Genomic DNA, 12,560 nt, shown 5'->3' on the forward strand with positions numbered 1-12,560 from the left:
GTCAAAGAAGGAAATCAAGCTGGTTTGACATGATTTGTTCTTAGTAAATCCATACTGACTGTTAGTGATTAGTAAGGCTGCGAGATTGTCACAGAGGTCATGGAAGTCACAGATTCTGGGACCTTCGGGATTTCTGCAGTGGAGCTAGTGCTTGGGGTGGAGGCAGCCCACAGACCTGCCTGGCTGTGCCTCTGCCTAGGAGCTGAGGGAGCGGGATGTTGCCGCTTCCAGGGAGGCGCAGAGCAAGGTAGGGAGCCTGCCCTCTGCTTTACATCAAAAGCCTGAAAAATGGGTTTTCAACAAAAAGTCCATTTAATCAATCAGTTTGTCAAAACACACATTTTGACTGAAAATTTAATAATCCGTTCTAATTAAGATACTTCATGGACTGATCTGTATTTTAATAGCCTCCAAATGGCTCCGTGATCTTAAAGGCAAAGGGATAATGTAACAGTGAAAGTCAAAATCATTGTGGGAGGTAAAGTCTTGTGCCTTGCAAGCACATGCTAACTCAAATGAGATTTTATCATGAGAGATTTGCCATTGTGGTTGAATGAGTGATTTATTTAGAAATAGGTATTATTTAATCCTCTATTTATGAACACCCTTCCACTGAGAGAAGAGTGAATTTAAAATCCGTGTTTATATATATCACGGTCATTGAACCCATATCATAGATGATGTTTGAGTGTACCTTTTTGTCTGTCATATTTTTTTCTTTATAGAATAACTGGACTCTTGTTCATTGTTTAATATACTAATCAGTTACGTGTTATCACAATATTAAATGTGCATAACTAATTTAAATATTATGTACTTTATAATTGTAGACCAAGATTTGTTTTCAAACAAATTTCCTGACTATTCAAAATTAAATGTATGTCCAGCTACATGTTATGTGTTTGCCCTCCATTTGTTCAGGTGAACAATCAGAGTGTGTTGTTAGATCCCCATATGTTGTTAGAAGAACACTATTCTATCAATGTCCGGGAACACTCGTTGCCATCTGCTGCTTGCCAAGAGCTTATGATCATTTCTTTTGGATGTGAACTTTGCTGCTGTGATTCATGCATTTGCATTAATCCAGTTTGAGGTGAGAATGTGGTCTTTGTTGGAGAACACCTGAAATCTATCTGGAAACTTATGTTGGAGCGGAATGCAGCAGTCCACTGATTGTGGTGCCTCTTGACGGTACCATTTGTCATCAGTACTCTATGATTTTGCACGAACTGCTTGTTGATTTCTGGAGACAGTTTAAGGTGATGTTTTAAATCTACAAAGCCCATAACAGTTCGGGACCTGCTTATTTGAGAGACCACCATTCCCCAAGCTATATTGTCACTATTCTTGTTGAGAAGAGGCCCTTGAACTTGTTGGCAGCCCGCTTTTTAATGAGGAGGATCAAGAGTGCTCTCTGTAGAGGCCCCTTTCCTTTGGAATGCTCTGCCCTTCTGCCCCAAAGCAGCCTGAATTGACTTTCCAGGCACACAGCAGAGCTTATTTGAGTGGGCATTAGCGGAGTGCTGAGTCAGTTGAGGGTGGGAAAGTGTGATAGGTTTTCTGAAGCTCCATTGGTTGCGTAACTGGTGATTAGATAATGGATGGTAAGGTGGGAGGAAGAGGTGCTGCTGCTTTGGTTAGTTTTAATGTGTCTCTCCTAAGTTCTTGTGTTCACAGTGTAAGTCAGCGGTGCTCAAGGGTTTGCATGGATGCCCTCCGATGTGGACTTCTTCTTAGACCTAGATCTAAATATAAGCATTATACTTATGTTTATTTCCTGAACTGACTTGAAAAAAAAGTGTTAATGTGCTATTATGATAAAGTCACATAAGTACTCTTTTTGATTTTATACTTCACAGAGAATTCTTCCCCCAACATATAATAATCTTTTTGTTCCACACATGTGGCTGCTCTCTCTCAAGAGAATAAGGAAATCCCTTAAGTCAGTTTTTCATAAATACTGTATATTTGCCTTACAGGAGTTCTCCATTCATCATGTTGTGTCACCAGCGGTGGCTGAGCTGAAATTTCCTGCATCTTGGGGAGAGCATGTATAAAAGGAATGGCCTCATGGCCAATGTGACCGTCACCTCCGCCACTCCAGAGGTACAGACTCGCTGTTTATTTTCATTTTGTTAGAGACTATGTCAAAATAAAGTCGCAGCTTATTTTGGCTTCCACAGAAATCCCTTCTGCCATGAAGCATGCCAGCCTGTTTTTTTAGGAACAGTATAGTTTTTGACTATAAAGTTAACTTTGAATGCTGTACTTCTGAATGTTCACAGCTCATGCAAAAAACCCTTTCTTTTATGCTGTTGATAGATTTAAATCTATCTATATTGACTGATTATTTGCTGAAGTAGTTCTTTCAAATAAAAATAAACAGCTACCCAACTCTGAGTTGGGCCTTAGGGCTTTCCCTTTGATAAAGAATTTTGAAATTTTTGGCTTTCATTCTGAGTAAGAACAAAACCAAATTTCAAAACCTCCAATCCTCCATGGAATGGAATTACCTTTTCCCACACAGCTCTATGTTCAAATGGTAAAAACGCATAGATGTGGATGCAAGAAGACATTCGGTGGCTATTGTAGGAAAATAGTATACCACAGGCAAAATATGTAGTGTATCTTGAAATGTATTGGCGTTTAAAATCTCAACCGGTGTCTTGTGTATCTCCTCTTGATACTATTTTTCTTTTAAATTGGGATCTGTTCAGGGAAGCTGCTGTAAGTAATGATCATCTAAGCTCTCGTTCTTATTCACGATCAGTGTCTATTGCACCATACTATATAGCAGATGTTTTTGCTCTCACTACCTTACAATGGTCTTGTGAAGAAATTTAAAAGATTGTTAAATCCAGTAGCCTTGCTGGTTTGATTGCATTACATTATAAATCTCTTAATTTAAACTAATCCTTTGTGTGTGTATTTTAAATTCCTCCTAGAGAAACAAACTCATCTGTTTAGTTTTTAAACCACATTTTCAGTTTAGAAGGTATTACTTAAAATTTAATTTTTTTTTTCAATCCAAGCCTGCTTTAGGATTATATAAATGTTCCAAGCTCGTGAGTAAGACTGTGTACTGTTCTCTTGCTGTAGTGGTGTAAAATCTAGGATCTCTGATAAAGATCCTGTTGCATATTAAAGGAGATAGTGCTGTGCTGAAGAGCCTGCTCATTGCTAAACTGTTCAGCTAGCTTAAGATCTCTTCTGAATCAGCTGAATAGTAGCAGTGGTTGAAAATCTTGAAAGTGTAAAAATCACTTTTGTAAAAATTACTAGGTTTTAGAAACTTCTTCAATATTTTTAAAAAGGCTATTTTTTTATTTTTTTTTCATTTGAAAAATTTTAAATCAGGTCTTCAGTTTAGTAGATTCAGAAGAGCTCGTATGCCAGTGAACATTTATTGAAGACCAGGATCTTTGCCATAGCAGTGATTCTTTTACACACAAATCGATATTCATCAAACTAGTGGAGCACTTTGTTGAAGATCCTGTTCTTCATGAAATCATTCAGCTGGTTTAGGAGTGGGCTGAACCATTTCACAGGGGTCTTAGTCTTCAAAAAACTGAACAGGTAGGGTGCAGAAGTCCATTATCTCCAACACAACACAAATGCCTATGGGATAACAATCTGTTTTCCATCCCAGGCTTGGATGCAGGGAACGTTACGAAGGGGATATATCAAAATGCAATTTTGTATTCCTCTCCTAAATTGTTAGTCTTCCCCATACCATATTGTAGAATGGAAATAGTTGTAAATCACTGTTTTTTTCATACAAAACAGAGATTGAGTTCCTGCTTTAAGTGCAAAACAGAACTAACCTTAAATTGGTGTCTCAATGGCTCTGCAATAATAATTTGAGGAAAATCATGTACTGACTATGGGGACTGGACTAAATGAAGTAATAGGTCTTTTGCAGCTCTACACTTTAATTCTGTGAACTCCTTGGTCTGTTGTACTAGTTTATGCTGTTTATCTTATGCTTCATGGACCCTACTCATAGTTTCATTTTTTCCCTTGAAATGCTTGAGGAGTTACAGTTAAACTGCTCTATTCCAAAAGCCAAGATTTCAATATGAAAGAACAGGCTTTAAAAAATGTACAGTAACTTTCTAGTTTTTAAGTGAAAACATGGTTATGAAATAGATTATTACCGTTTTTTTAATGACAGGTTTCAGAGTAACAGCCGTGTTAGTCTGTATTCGCAAAAAGAAAAGGAATACTTGTGGCACCTTAGAGACTAACCAATTTATTTGAGCATAAGCTTTCGTGAGCTACAGCTCACTTCATCGGATGCATACTGTGGAAAATACAGAAGATGTTTTTATACACACAGACCATGGAAAAAATGGGTGTTTATCACTACAAAAGGTTTTCTCTCCCCCCACCCCACTCTCCTGCTAGTAATAACAGCATTTCAGTTTACATAAGCTATTACTAGCAGGAGAGTGGGGTGGGGGGAGAGAAAACCTTTTGTAGTGATAAACACCCATTTTTTCCATGGTCTGTGTGTATAAAAACATCTTCTGTATTTTCCACAGTATGCATCCGATGAAGTGAGCTGTAGCTCACGAAAGCTTATGCTCAAATAAATTGGTTAGTCTCTAAGGTGCCACAAGTACTCCTTTTTTCTTTTTACCATTTTTTTTTTTTTTTGCTTGAATTCTGAGATGTCACTTTTAAGTTTGGGTTATTGATGCCACTAGGTCTGCAGTGTTAAAGCAAAGTAGATTTTGCTACTGCCTCCATCTTCAAAAATGGAGTGCAGTAGATTTAAAAATCTTTTTAAAACTGTTTTTCTCCAAATGGATTACAAGTTCTGTGCATTTTCTCATCCAGGCTTGTTAGGCTGAAAAGAGACTGGCCAGATTCAATTTTTTCAAGTGCAGATGAGGCCAGAGAAAGTATAATTCACCATGTATGCACCATCTATGGGTGGCAGCAATGGTAGAAACCGTAATATAGACAAGACTCAGGTATTTTTATTACCATGTTGCCGCTGCTGCTGGTCGTTTTACCGGGGGTGAATTGTCGGTTTTTTTTATCCTGTACAGACAAGGCTTTGTGATGATCAGTAAGAATCTGAGAGCTACAGCATGTAGATTACAGTTTGAGCACAGCTCTAAATACGAGGTTGAAATTGAGGCCACAATTAAAAACTTTGGGTAATGGTGGTGGCTGCAGTTGAAATGAACATCTATCTGCTATAGGGAGATTACCTTGGTACCTACATGCCTTTGAGCATTATTGAAAATATATCTTCAAAATACCTCTGTAAAATAAAGTATTCGTCCCAGTGTACAGACAGGGGAACTGAGGTATAGAACAATTTAAATGAGTTGTCCAATGTCATGCTTCCAAGCAGGGAACAGTCCTAGTACAGTGCCCTAACCACAAGACCATATTCCAAGCAGAATAGCATAATGGTTTCTAAAGTGACATTGCAGATTTACTGTAGTTGCTGAATAAGATTATTATATGAGATGCCAAACAAATGCATGGAAATAGAGATGGTCTTGCAATTTTTGGGCACAGTGGAAATCCTAACTACAGGGTGGCTAGTCACTAGTCTGTACTACAAGTTTGTGTAATATACAGTGACTTTATTTTTCAAGCCTTTTAACTAATGATGCAGGATTATTGAAATGAGCTGGTTTGTTACTGTCCAAATTTGACCTCAAAGTTCTGTTATTAACCTTTGGGTTTGCTTACTGGCTTGAATATACTGTAGATTCCAGTAACTCTGCACAGTTTTTTCCAGACACTACCATCTTGAGAAGGCTGAAGTAAATAGGAATCAATACAAAATATATTTTATAACCAGATAATATTTCCAAGTTGTTGAGTTTGGGAGAAACCACTAAAACTGCACAAGACGGCGCAGGAAAAAAAAAAGAATTTGATTAATCCAAGTGATCCTTTTGGGGGTAGACAGGGCATACACAAGAGTTACTAGATTAGATTAGTAGAAGTTTTTTTGTTTTTTGTTTTTGTTTTTAAGCCCTTGCGAGATCTCCAGTGCTTGAGATTTGGGCAGCGTTTACAATTTCCTCTGAAAGAGTTAAAAAGATAGGAGTGTGCTATAAAAGTGTAGTGTTTAATCACATTAATGCAAATTGTTCTCATATTGTTTCAGTGTAGTCCCCCAAAGAGCCTTTAACTCTCACCATTCCCTAAATAGTGTTAATATGTAAATATTGCTAGATTTGTGGATCTTGAGCTGCCAGTATATCGATGATTGTTGTTGTTTGTTAATATTAATTTAAGCATTGACAGAGCATTTAGCAATGTACAGGGCACAAATAATAAAACAGTTCCTGCCCCAAAGAGCTTACTATCTATACTTCTCAATCTTCAAACATTGCAGTGTTCAGCACAAGAAAGCAAAATACAATGACAAGTGACCAAAATGTGGAACACTTCTGTCTTGCCGGTTGGGCAAATTATAATTGGCAAATGATGTTTTAATGATAAAACCTATTTTTGAGAATATTTTCTGTCTCTGTAAACTAAACCAATTTATTAATAGAATTGAAAAAAACAAATTTCCTCATGTGCAACCATAAGGAACCCCCCACATGGGTCTGCAGCTTTGAACCCTGAGCTTCATATTCACAGCACAGACTCATACTGCTTCAACTAAAGGAGTAATTTATTGCGCATAAGGATGCAATCTCACTTTGCCAATGGGCAACACGGCTATTTCCTCGACAGTCATAGAATGATGGAGATCAAAATTCCTGGATTCTTTTCAAAACTCTGAGAGGAGAACATGGGCTAGTGGTTCAAGACAGGCTAGCCAAGCACTGTAGAATTGTCGCATTCAATCTGAAATGTATGGTAAATGAGGCTTGAGTCTGCCATATTAGAAACCGTGATTGTATTCCCATTTCTGCCTAAAGACTACATGCAACTTCTGTTATCTTATTTGTAAAATGGAGTGCATGACACTTGATTACTTTGTAGGGTTGGGGGCCTGAGGTCTTACTCAATATTAAGGCCTATTAAGCTCACAGAAATATAAACAGTATTTCTGAGGATGAGCAGAACTCATGGTCTCCTGGCTCCCAATCCAGTGCACCTTCCCTAGACTACAAAATAGTCTGTGTGGGAGGGTGTGTCTCTCTCATATCTACAGAACAGGGAGCCCAATTCAGCAGAAATGTGGAATTTTACACTTGAAAACGCTTTCTATATATAAGACAAACGGAGATTATTAGATATGTTAGAAAACCCAGAGAAGAAAATAACTATTTTTAATGTAGTTTATTACTATTATTAACCTTTTTCATGAGCATTATGGAGGGGAGGAGTGATGGGGATTGCAAGAAGAGAAAAGATCCAAGGTGTAGGCCGCAAGACAGAATTGGGCAGGCCAGGAAGTCGAGGACAATGTTTGGCAGTTTGTGTGCGAATGGGAATGTTTGAGACTGGGATGTGGATGGTCATGCCAAGTGGTTGGAGCTGGAGTCAGACCTCGTGGTTGGAACTGTGGTCAAAGGTTAGATGGCAGGGTCAGGGTCAGAGACCAGATGGCAGAGACAAGCGTCAGAGCTGGATTACCTGGAGTGAGGCAAGACACAGGTAATGCTGGGTCCAAGGCAGGAGCAGGCTGGGTCCAAAGCTGGAATAAAGCAGGAGCGGGACTGTAGCAAGGCAGAAGTAAGACTAGGAATAAGTGATCACAGGAGCAATTGCATCTGTTGGTGAAGGCTTTGAGCAGCCAGCAACAAGCTGCTGTTGGGCTTAAGGGCAAGCCCTCTAGCTTCCTTAGCCAGTCAAATGGGGCATTCTATCATGTGGTCTAGTTCAGTGGTTCTCAACCAGGGGTGCGTGTACCCCATGAGGGTATGCAGAGGTCTTCCTGGGGGTATATCAGCTCACCTAGATATTTGACTAGTTTTACAACAAGCTACCTAAAAAGCACTAGTGAAGTCAGTACAAACTAAAATTTAATACTGACAGTGACTTGTTTATACTGCTCTATATACTCTACACTGAAATGTAAGTACAATATTTATAATTATATGATAAAAATAAGAAAGTAAGCAATTTTTCAGTGGATAGTTCTCAGAAAACATCCACTCGATGTGCAGCGGCAGTCAGAAAAGCGACAGAATGTTGGGAATCATTAGGAAAAGGATAGATAATAAGATAGAAAATATCATATTGCCTCTATATAAATCCATGGCATGCTCACATCTTGAATACTGCATGCAGATATGACACTCCATCTCCAAAAAGATATACTGGAATTGGAAAAGGTAGAGAAGAGGGCAACAAAAATGATTAGGGGTATGGAACAGCTTCCATATGAGGAGAGATTAATAAGACTAACTTTTCAGCTTGGAAAAGAGACTAAGTGATGGGGTATATGATAGAGGTCTATAAAATCATGACTAGTGTGGAGAAAGTAAATAAGGAAGTGTTATTTACTCCTCATAACACAAGAACTAGGGGTCACCAAATGAAATTAATAGGCAGCAGATTTAAAACAAACGAAAGAAAGTATTTCTTCACACAGTGCCCAGTCAACCTGTCGAACGCCTTGCCAGAGGATGTTGTGAAGGCAAAGACTATAACAGGGTTCAAAAAAGAATTAGATAAGTTCATGGAGGATACATCTGTCAATGGCTATTAGCCAGGCTGGGCAGGGATGCAAAACCATGCTCTGAAGTGTCTTCTGTTTGCCAGCAGCTGGGAATGGGTGACAGGAGACGGATTGCTTGATCCGTTCATTCTCTCTGAAGCACCTGGCATTGGCCACTGTTGGAAGACAGGATACAGGGCTGGATCGACCATTGGTTTGACCCAGTATGGCCATTCTTATAGCGTGCTGAGATACTTTTTTTTGTATTTTTATGCCTGATTTTTGTAAGCAAGTAGTTTTTAAGTGAGGTGAAACTCGGGGGTACACAAGACAAATTAGACTCCTGAAAGGGGTACTGTAGTCTGGACAGGTTGAGAGTCACTGGTCTGGCTGATGCAGCCCAGCTATGCTCACTAGGCTGTCAGAAGACTGAGCAGGTGCAGGGCCTTATCCCTGACACAGAGCCAATGTAGGTATTCAGAGAGGGGCTACTATGGTCAAACAGGGCAAGGAATACGATTTTTGTGACCGCATTTTTGGATGGACTGGATGGGGGTAGAGTAGGAATTGCACAATACTGAGGAAATGAGATTGCAGTAATGAAGACAGGAGATGATCAGAACATGAGCAAGCATTAGAGTTGCATTTAGCTGTCTCAGAACTGGACGGGTTTGAGATTTTCAGTAAGTTATGTGGAAAGAAAGCAGCAAGATTTGGATATGGCCTGGTGTGTGGAGAGAACAGGAGAGAAGAGCCAAAACTGTTCCATTTGAGATTGGGCAATACCAGCCAGTTTCCTTTTATCTGACTGTTTTCTTTCTAATCTAAACTTTTAAAATAGCCTTGTTAGAGACGGAAACTTCTAAGACTTGATACAACTAAAATTTTACTGGAAAAAGCATCCTGGTATTTTTTAGATTTTGAATGAAAAGCCTGTTCTGATTAGATAGCTATATAATTTGTCTGTGGTATAGTAAATACTATCATTCATGAGCCACATCTATTTTCAGAAAAGATTTGCAATGCACTGCATGAAAGTTCTTTCTTTATATGTTGTTCAGTTTTTAGTAGAAACTTTTATTCTTATGCATGAATGTGATATCAGACTTAAACTTTATTTTTTGTTTGTCTGACATGAAATCCATCACTTTGCACAAAAGACTTAATTTTTCACTTTCTGTAGGATAGTAGCAGCTCTGACTCTCTGGAAGGAAGGAGTTCAGACTATGCCAATAAAAGCTATGATGCGGTTGTATTTGACGTATTGAAAGTAACTCCTGAGGAGTTTGCAGTAAGTAAAAAATGTTTGCATTATGCTTATAATATTCAGAGCTAACAATATAAAAATAGCATCACATTTTTTATTCTTTTCCTTCAAAATAACACCTTTTAGACAAGTCTTTAAACAAGTCTTTCAGCAATCTCAAAGATAAGTTTCTGATCATATAAATTTTGAGATATATGCCTCAACATGAAGCATTCAGTATTGAACTGATTCAACATCTTTGGTTTTCTGTTGACACTAATTACAAATCTGTTTTGGATTTTTTCCAAAATATTAGATGTTTTCAAGTGGGTTTTAAAACTACTGCTAAATATCCACAGCTCTTTGGAAGCTTGCTGATGCAGACACAGCCCTACTCCCTGTTTTATTTTTTAACCTAAATCTCTAGCATTGTTTTTTTCATGGTTATAGAGAAACAGTTAGTTCTTGAAAGTTGAGGGAGTCAGTTTTCATACCCCCGTCACCAATTTTCAGTACCAGATTCAAAGCAAAGCTTCCATGCCAGGTATAGCTCTTTGCTCTCATATTATTTGGCTTCTGTTTTAAACTACTACATGTGTAACATGCTACAGAGCAAGAAGAAGCGATCACGGGGTACTGAAGGTGGCTGAAAGAGTGTACAAATGAACCAGGCACTTGAACAGTACAGTTGGACCTAAAATGTGGTGTCAGGTTTAAGCTCCCGCAATGCTTACAAAACACGATGGCCACAAACAAGACTTCCATACCATTGTAACAAATGTTGTCATAACTTTTGAGGATCTGTCATCTTGGAACAAGTCTTGACTGACAGTGCCTCATCCTGCACCAACTTGCAGTTTTTTGGATGTGGACTACAGGTCATTATGATAATACATTAAAATTAAAAACTCTCACTTAACAGAGCTACATTAGTTCAGTTATAAAATCACTTGATGCTTTAACTTCCATTTTCCCAAATTTAACTGAGCACCGCCCACAGGATTGGCCTCCACAGTTAATATAATAAAAGTTCAAAACAGGTTGAAAATAATGTATACAGATTAGAATCATGGAACTGTAGAAAATTGATAAAGGAAATGAAAGGACACAAAGAGATCAATGGCCAGTAGAATAAGGAAAAGAAGATGGAATTTAAGATATTAGGAACAAAAGGAATCTAACAATGGTATTGGTCCATTAGTAGATGGCCGGGGGGGGGGGGGGGGGGGGAATCAGTAGCCATGAACAAAAATTTCAGCAGCTCAAGTAATATTTGCCTTTGTAGCACTTGTAGTGTAGCCTAAGGAAAATCATATAATGCTTTGATTTATTTCAGTTATAAGAGTTCTCATGCCCAGTATTTAAAAACAAATCCAACAGAAAAACCCCTCTTCGCCAAGGCACATTAAAGGCTCTCTTTAATGCCCTAGTGATATTTCATTACTGATCTCCTATATTTGGGGCAGCTAGGTATGTCATCTGGTTCTGGTTCCTAGGGGGACCTAGTTTAATTTAATTTTACTAGGAATTAATTGATAATTACTAACAAATTATATTTTATGTTTCCCACTACATTGACTTAAATCATGTAACATTCCCTTCACTGAGAATCTCAAATAGATTGAGTGAATATTAATTCAACTGAGGAACTTTTCACAGGAAGTCTTGTAAAGCTAAATTTATACCCCCTAATGGGCTTGGTCTAATTATTGGCAGTACTGAAGGGAATAGGTCCATGGCACAATAAGTAGTCAGTGGAGACTGGAATTGGTATGTTACAACTAGATTCCCAGGGAAATTGGGGATAACCAGTCCAAGGTCACTCCCTAAAGTTGAGTGTTGTGTTTTTTTTTTAATAATGTAAAAATAAAAAGTTTGGGAGGAAATGTCACACTGATATATTCTTGCCAACATTATCTAGCTTGGGAACTGAAATCCCATAAAGAAAAAACTGGCAGTTTTGCCCAACTCTTGTTGAATTTTACTGTCATATCTTCACATTTTTTCTTGAACAAGGGATTATGCGAAACATGGCAGAAAAGAGACAGTGATTTACACTAGATATGGTACTTTACTTGTAAAACATATGGTTGTGCTCTGTGATGTGACAGTCCCAAGGGGATCTCTGGGACTGAGCCCCTGATGTGCTGAAACTATCTCTGAGCCCATTTTCCCTGCCAGCTTGGGACTCTGGAACCATGTCTTGTTGAGCCAGACATGATAGCTTGCTGCAACACAGACCCAGGGTCTGAACCACGCCCCCAAAGCTGCAGACTTAACTGAAAACAGCTCAGCAAGTACTCCTGTCTTCAGCACCCAGACACCCAGCTTCCAATGGGATCCAAACCCCAAATAAATCCGTTTTACTCTGTATAAAGCTTATACAGGGTAAACTTATAAATTGTCCACCCTCTATAACACTGATAGAGATATGCACAGCTGTTTGCTCCCCCAGTTATTAATCACTTTGGGTTAATTAATAAGTGATTTTATTAAGTATAAAAAGTAGGATTTAAGTGGTTCCAAGTAATAACAGACAAAACAAAGTAAGTTACCAAGCAAAATACAACAAAACACGCAAGTCTAAGCCTAATACATTAAGAAACTGATTACAGATAAAATCTCACCCTTGGAGATGTTCCAGTAAGCTTCTTTCACAGACTAGACTCCTTCCTAGTCTGGGCTCAATCCGTTCCCCGGTACAGTCCTGTTAGTTCCAGC

At 38.5% G+C, this 12,560-nt stretch overlaps 1 protein-coding gene across 8 annotated transcripts in view; it reads left to right on the plus strand.

Annotated features, from left to right (window-relative positions):
* The window catches only part of RALGPS1 (Ral GEF with PH domain and SH3 binding motif 1), a 398,334-nt gene that overhangs the window by 44,022 nt on the left and 341,752 nt on the right, over window positions 1-12,560 (plus strand). For 7 of the 8 annotated variants that reach the window (XM_048823454.2, XM_048823456.2, XM_048823452.2 and 4 more), the window contains 2 exons: window positions 1,980-2,106; window positions 9,777-9,884. In XM_048823454.2, coding sequence (XP_048679411.1) covers window positions 2,050-2,106; window positions 9,777-9,884 — 165 coding nt within the window. In that variant the 5' untranslated portion in view covers window positions 1,980-2,049. Of the gene's footprint in view, window positions 1-954; window positions 1,094-1,979; window positions 2,107-9,776; window positions 9,885-12,560 lie in introns of those variants that run through there. The other variant, XM_048823458.2, reaches the window with a different exon arrangement.

This window comes from Caretta caretta, chromosome 16 (genome assembly GCF_965140235.1).
Source record: "Caretta caretta isolate rCarCar2 chromosome 16, rCarCar1.hap1, whole genome shotgun sequence".
Classification (NCBI taxonomy): Eukaryota; Metazoa; Chordata; order Testudines; family Cheloniidae; genus Caretta; species Caretta caretta.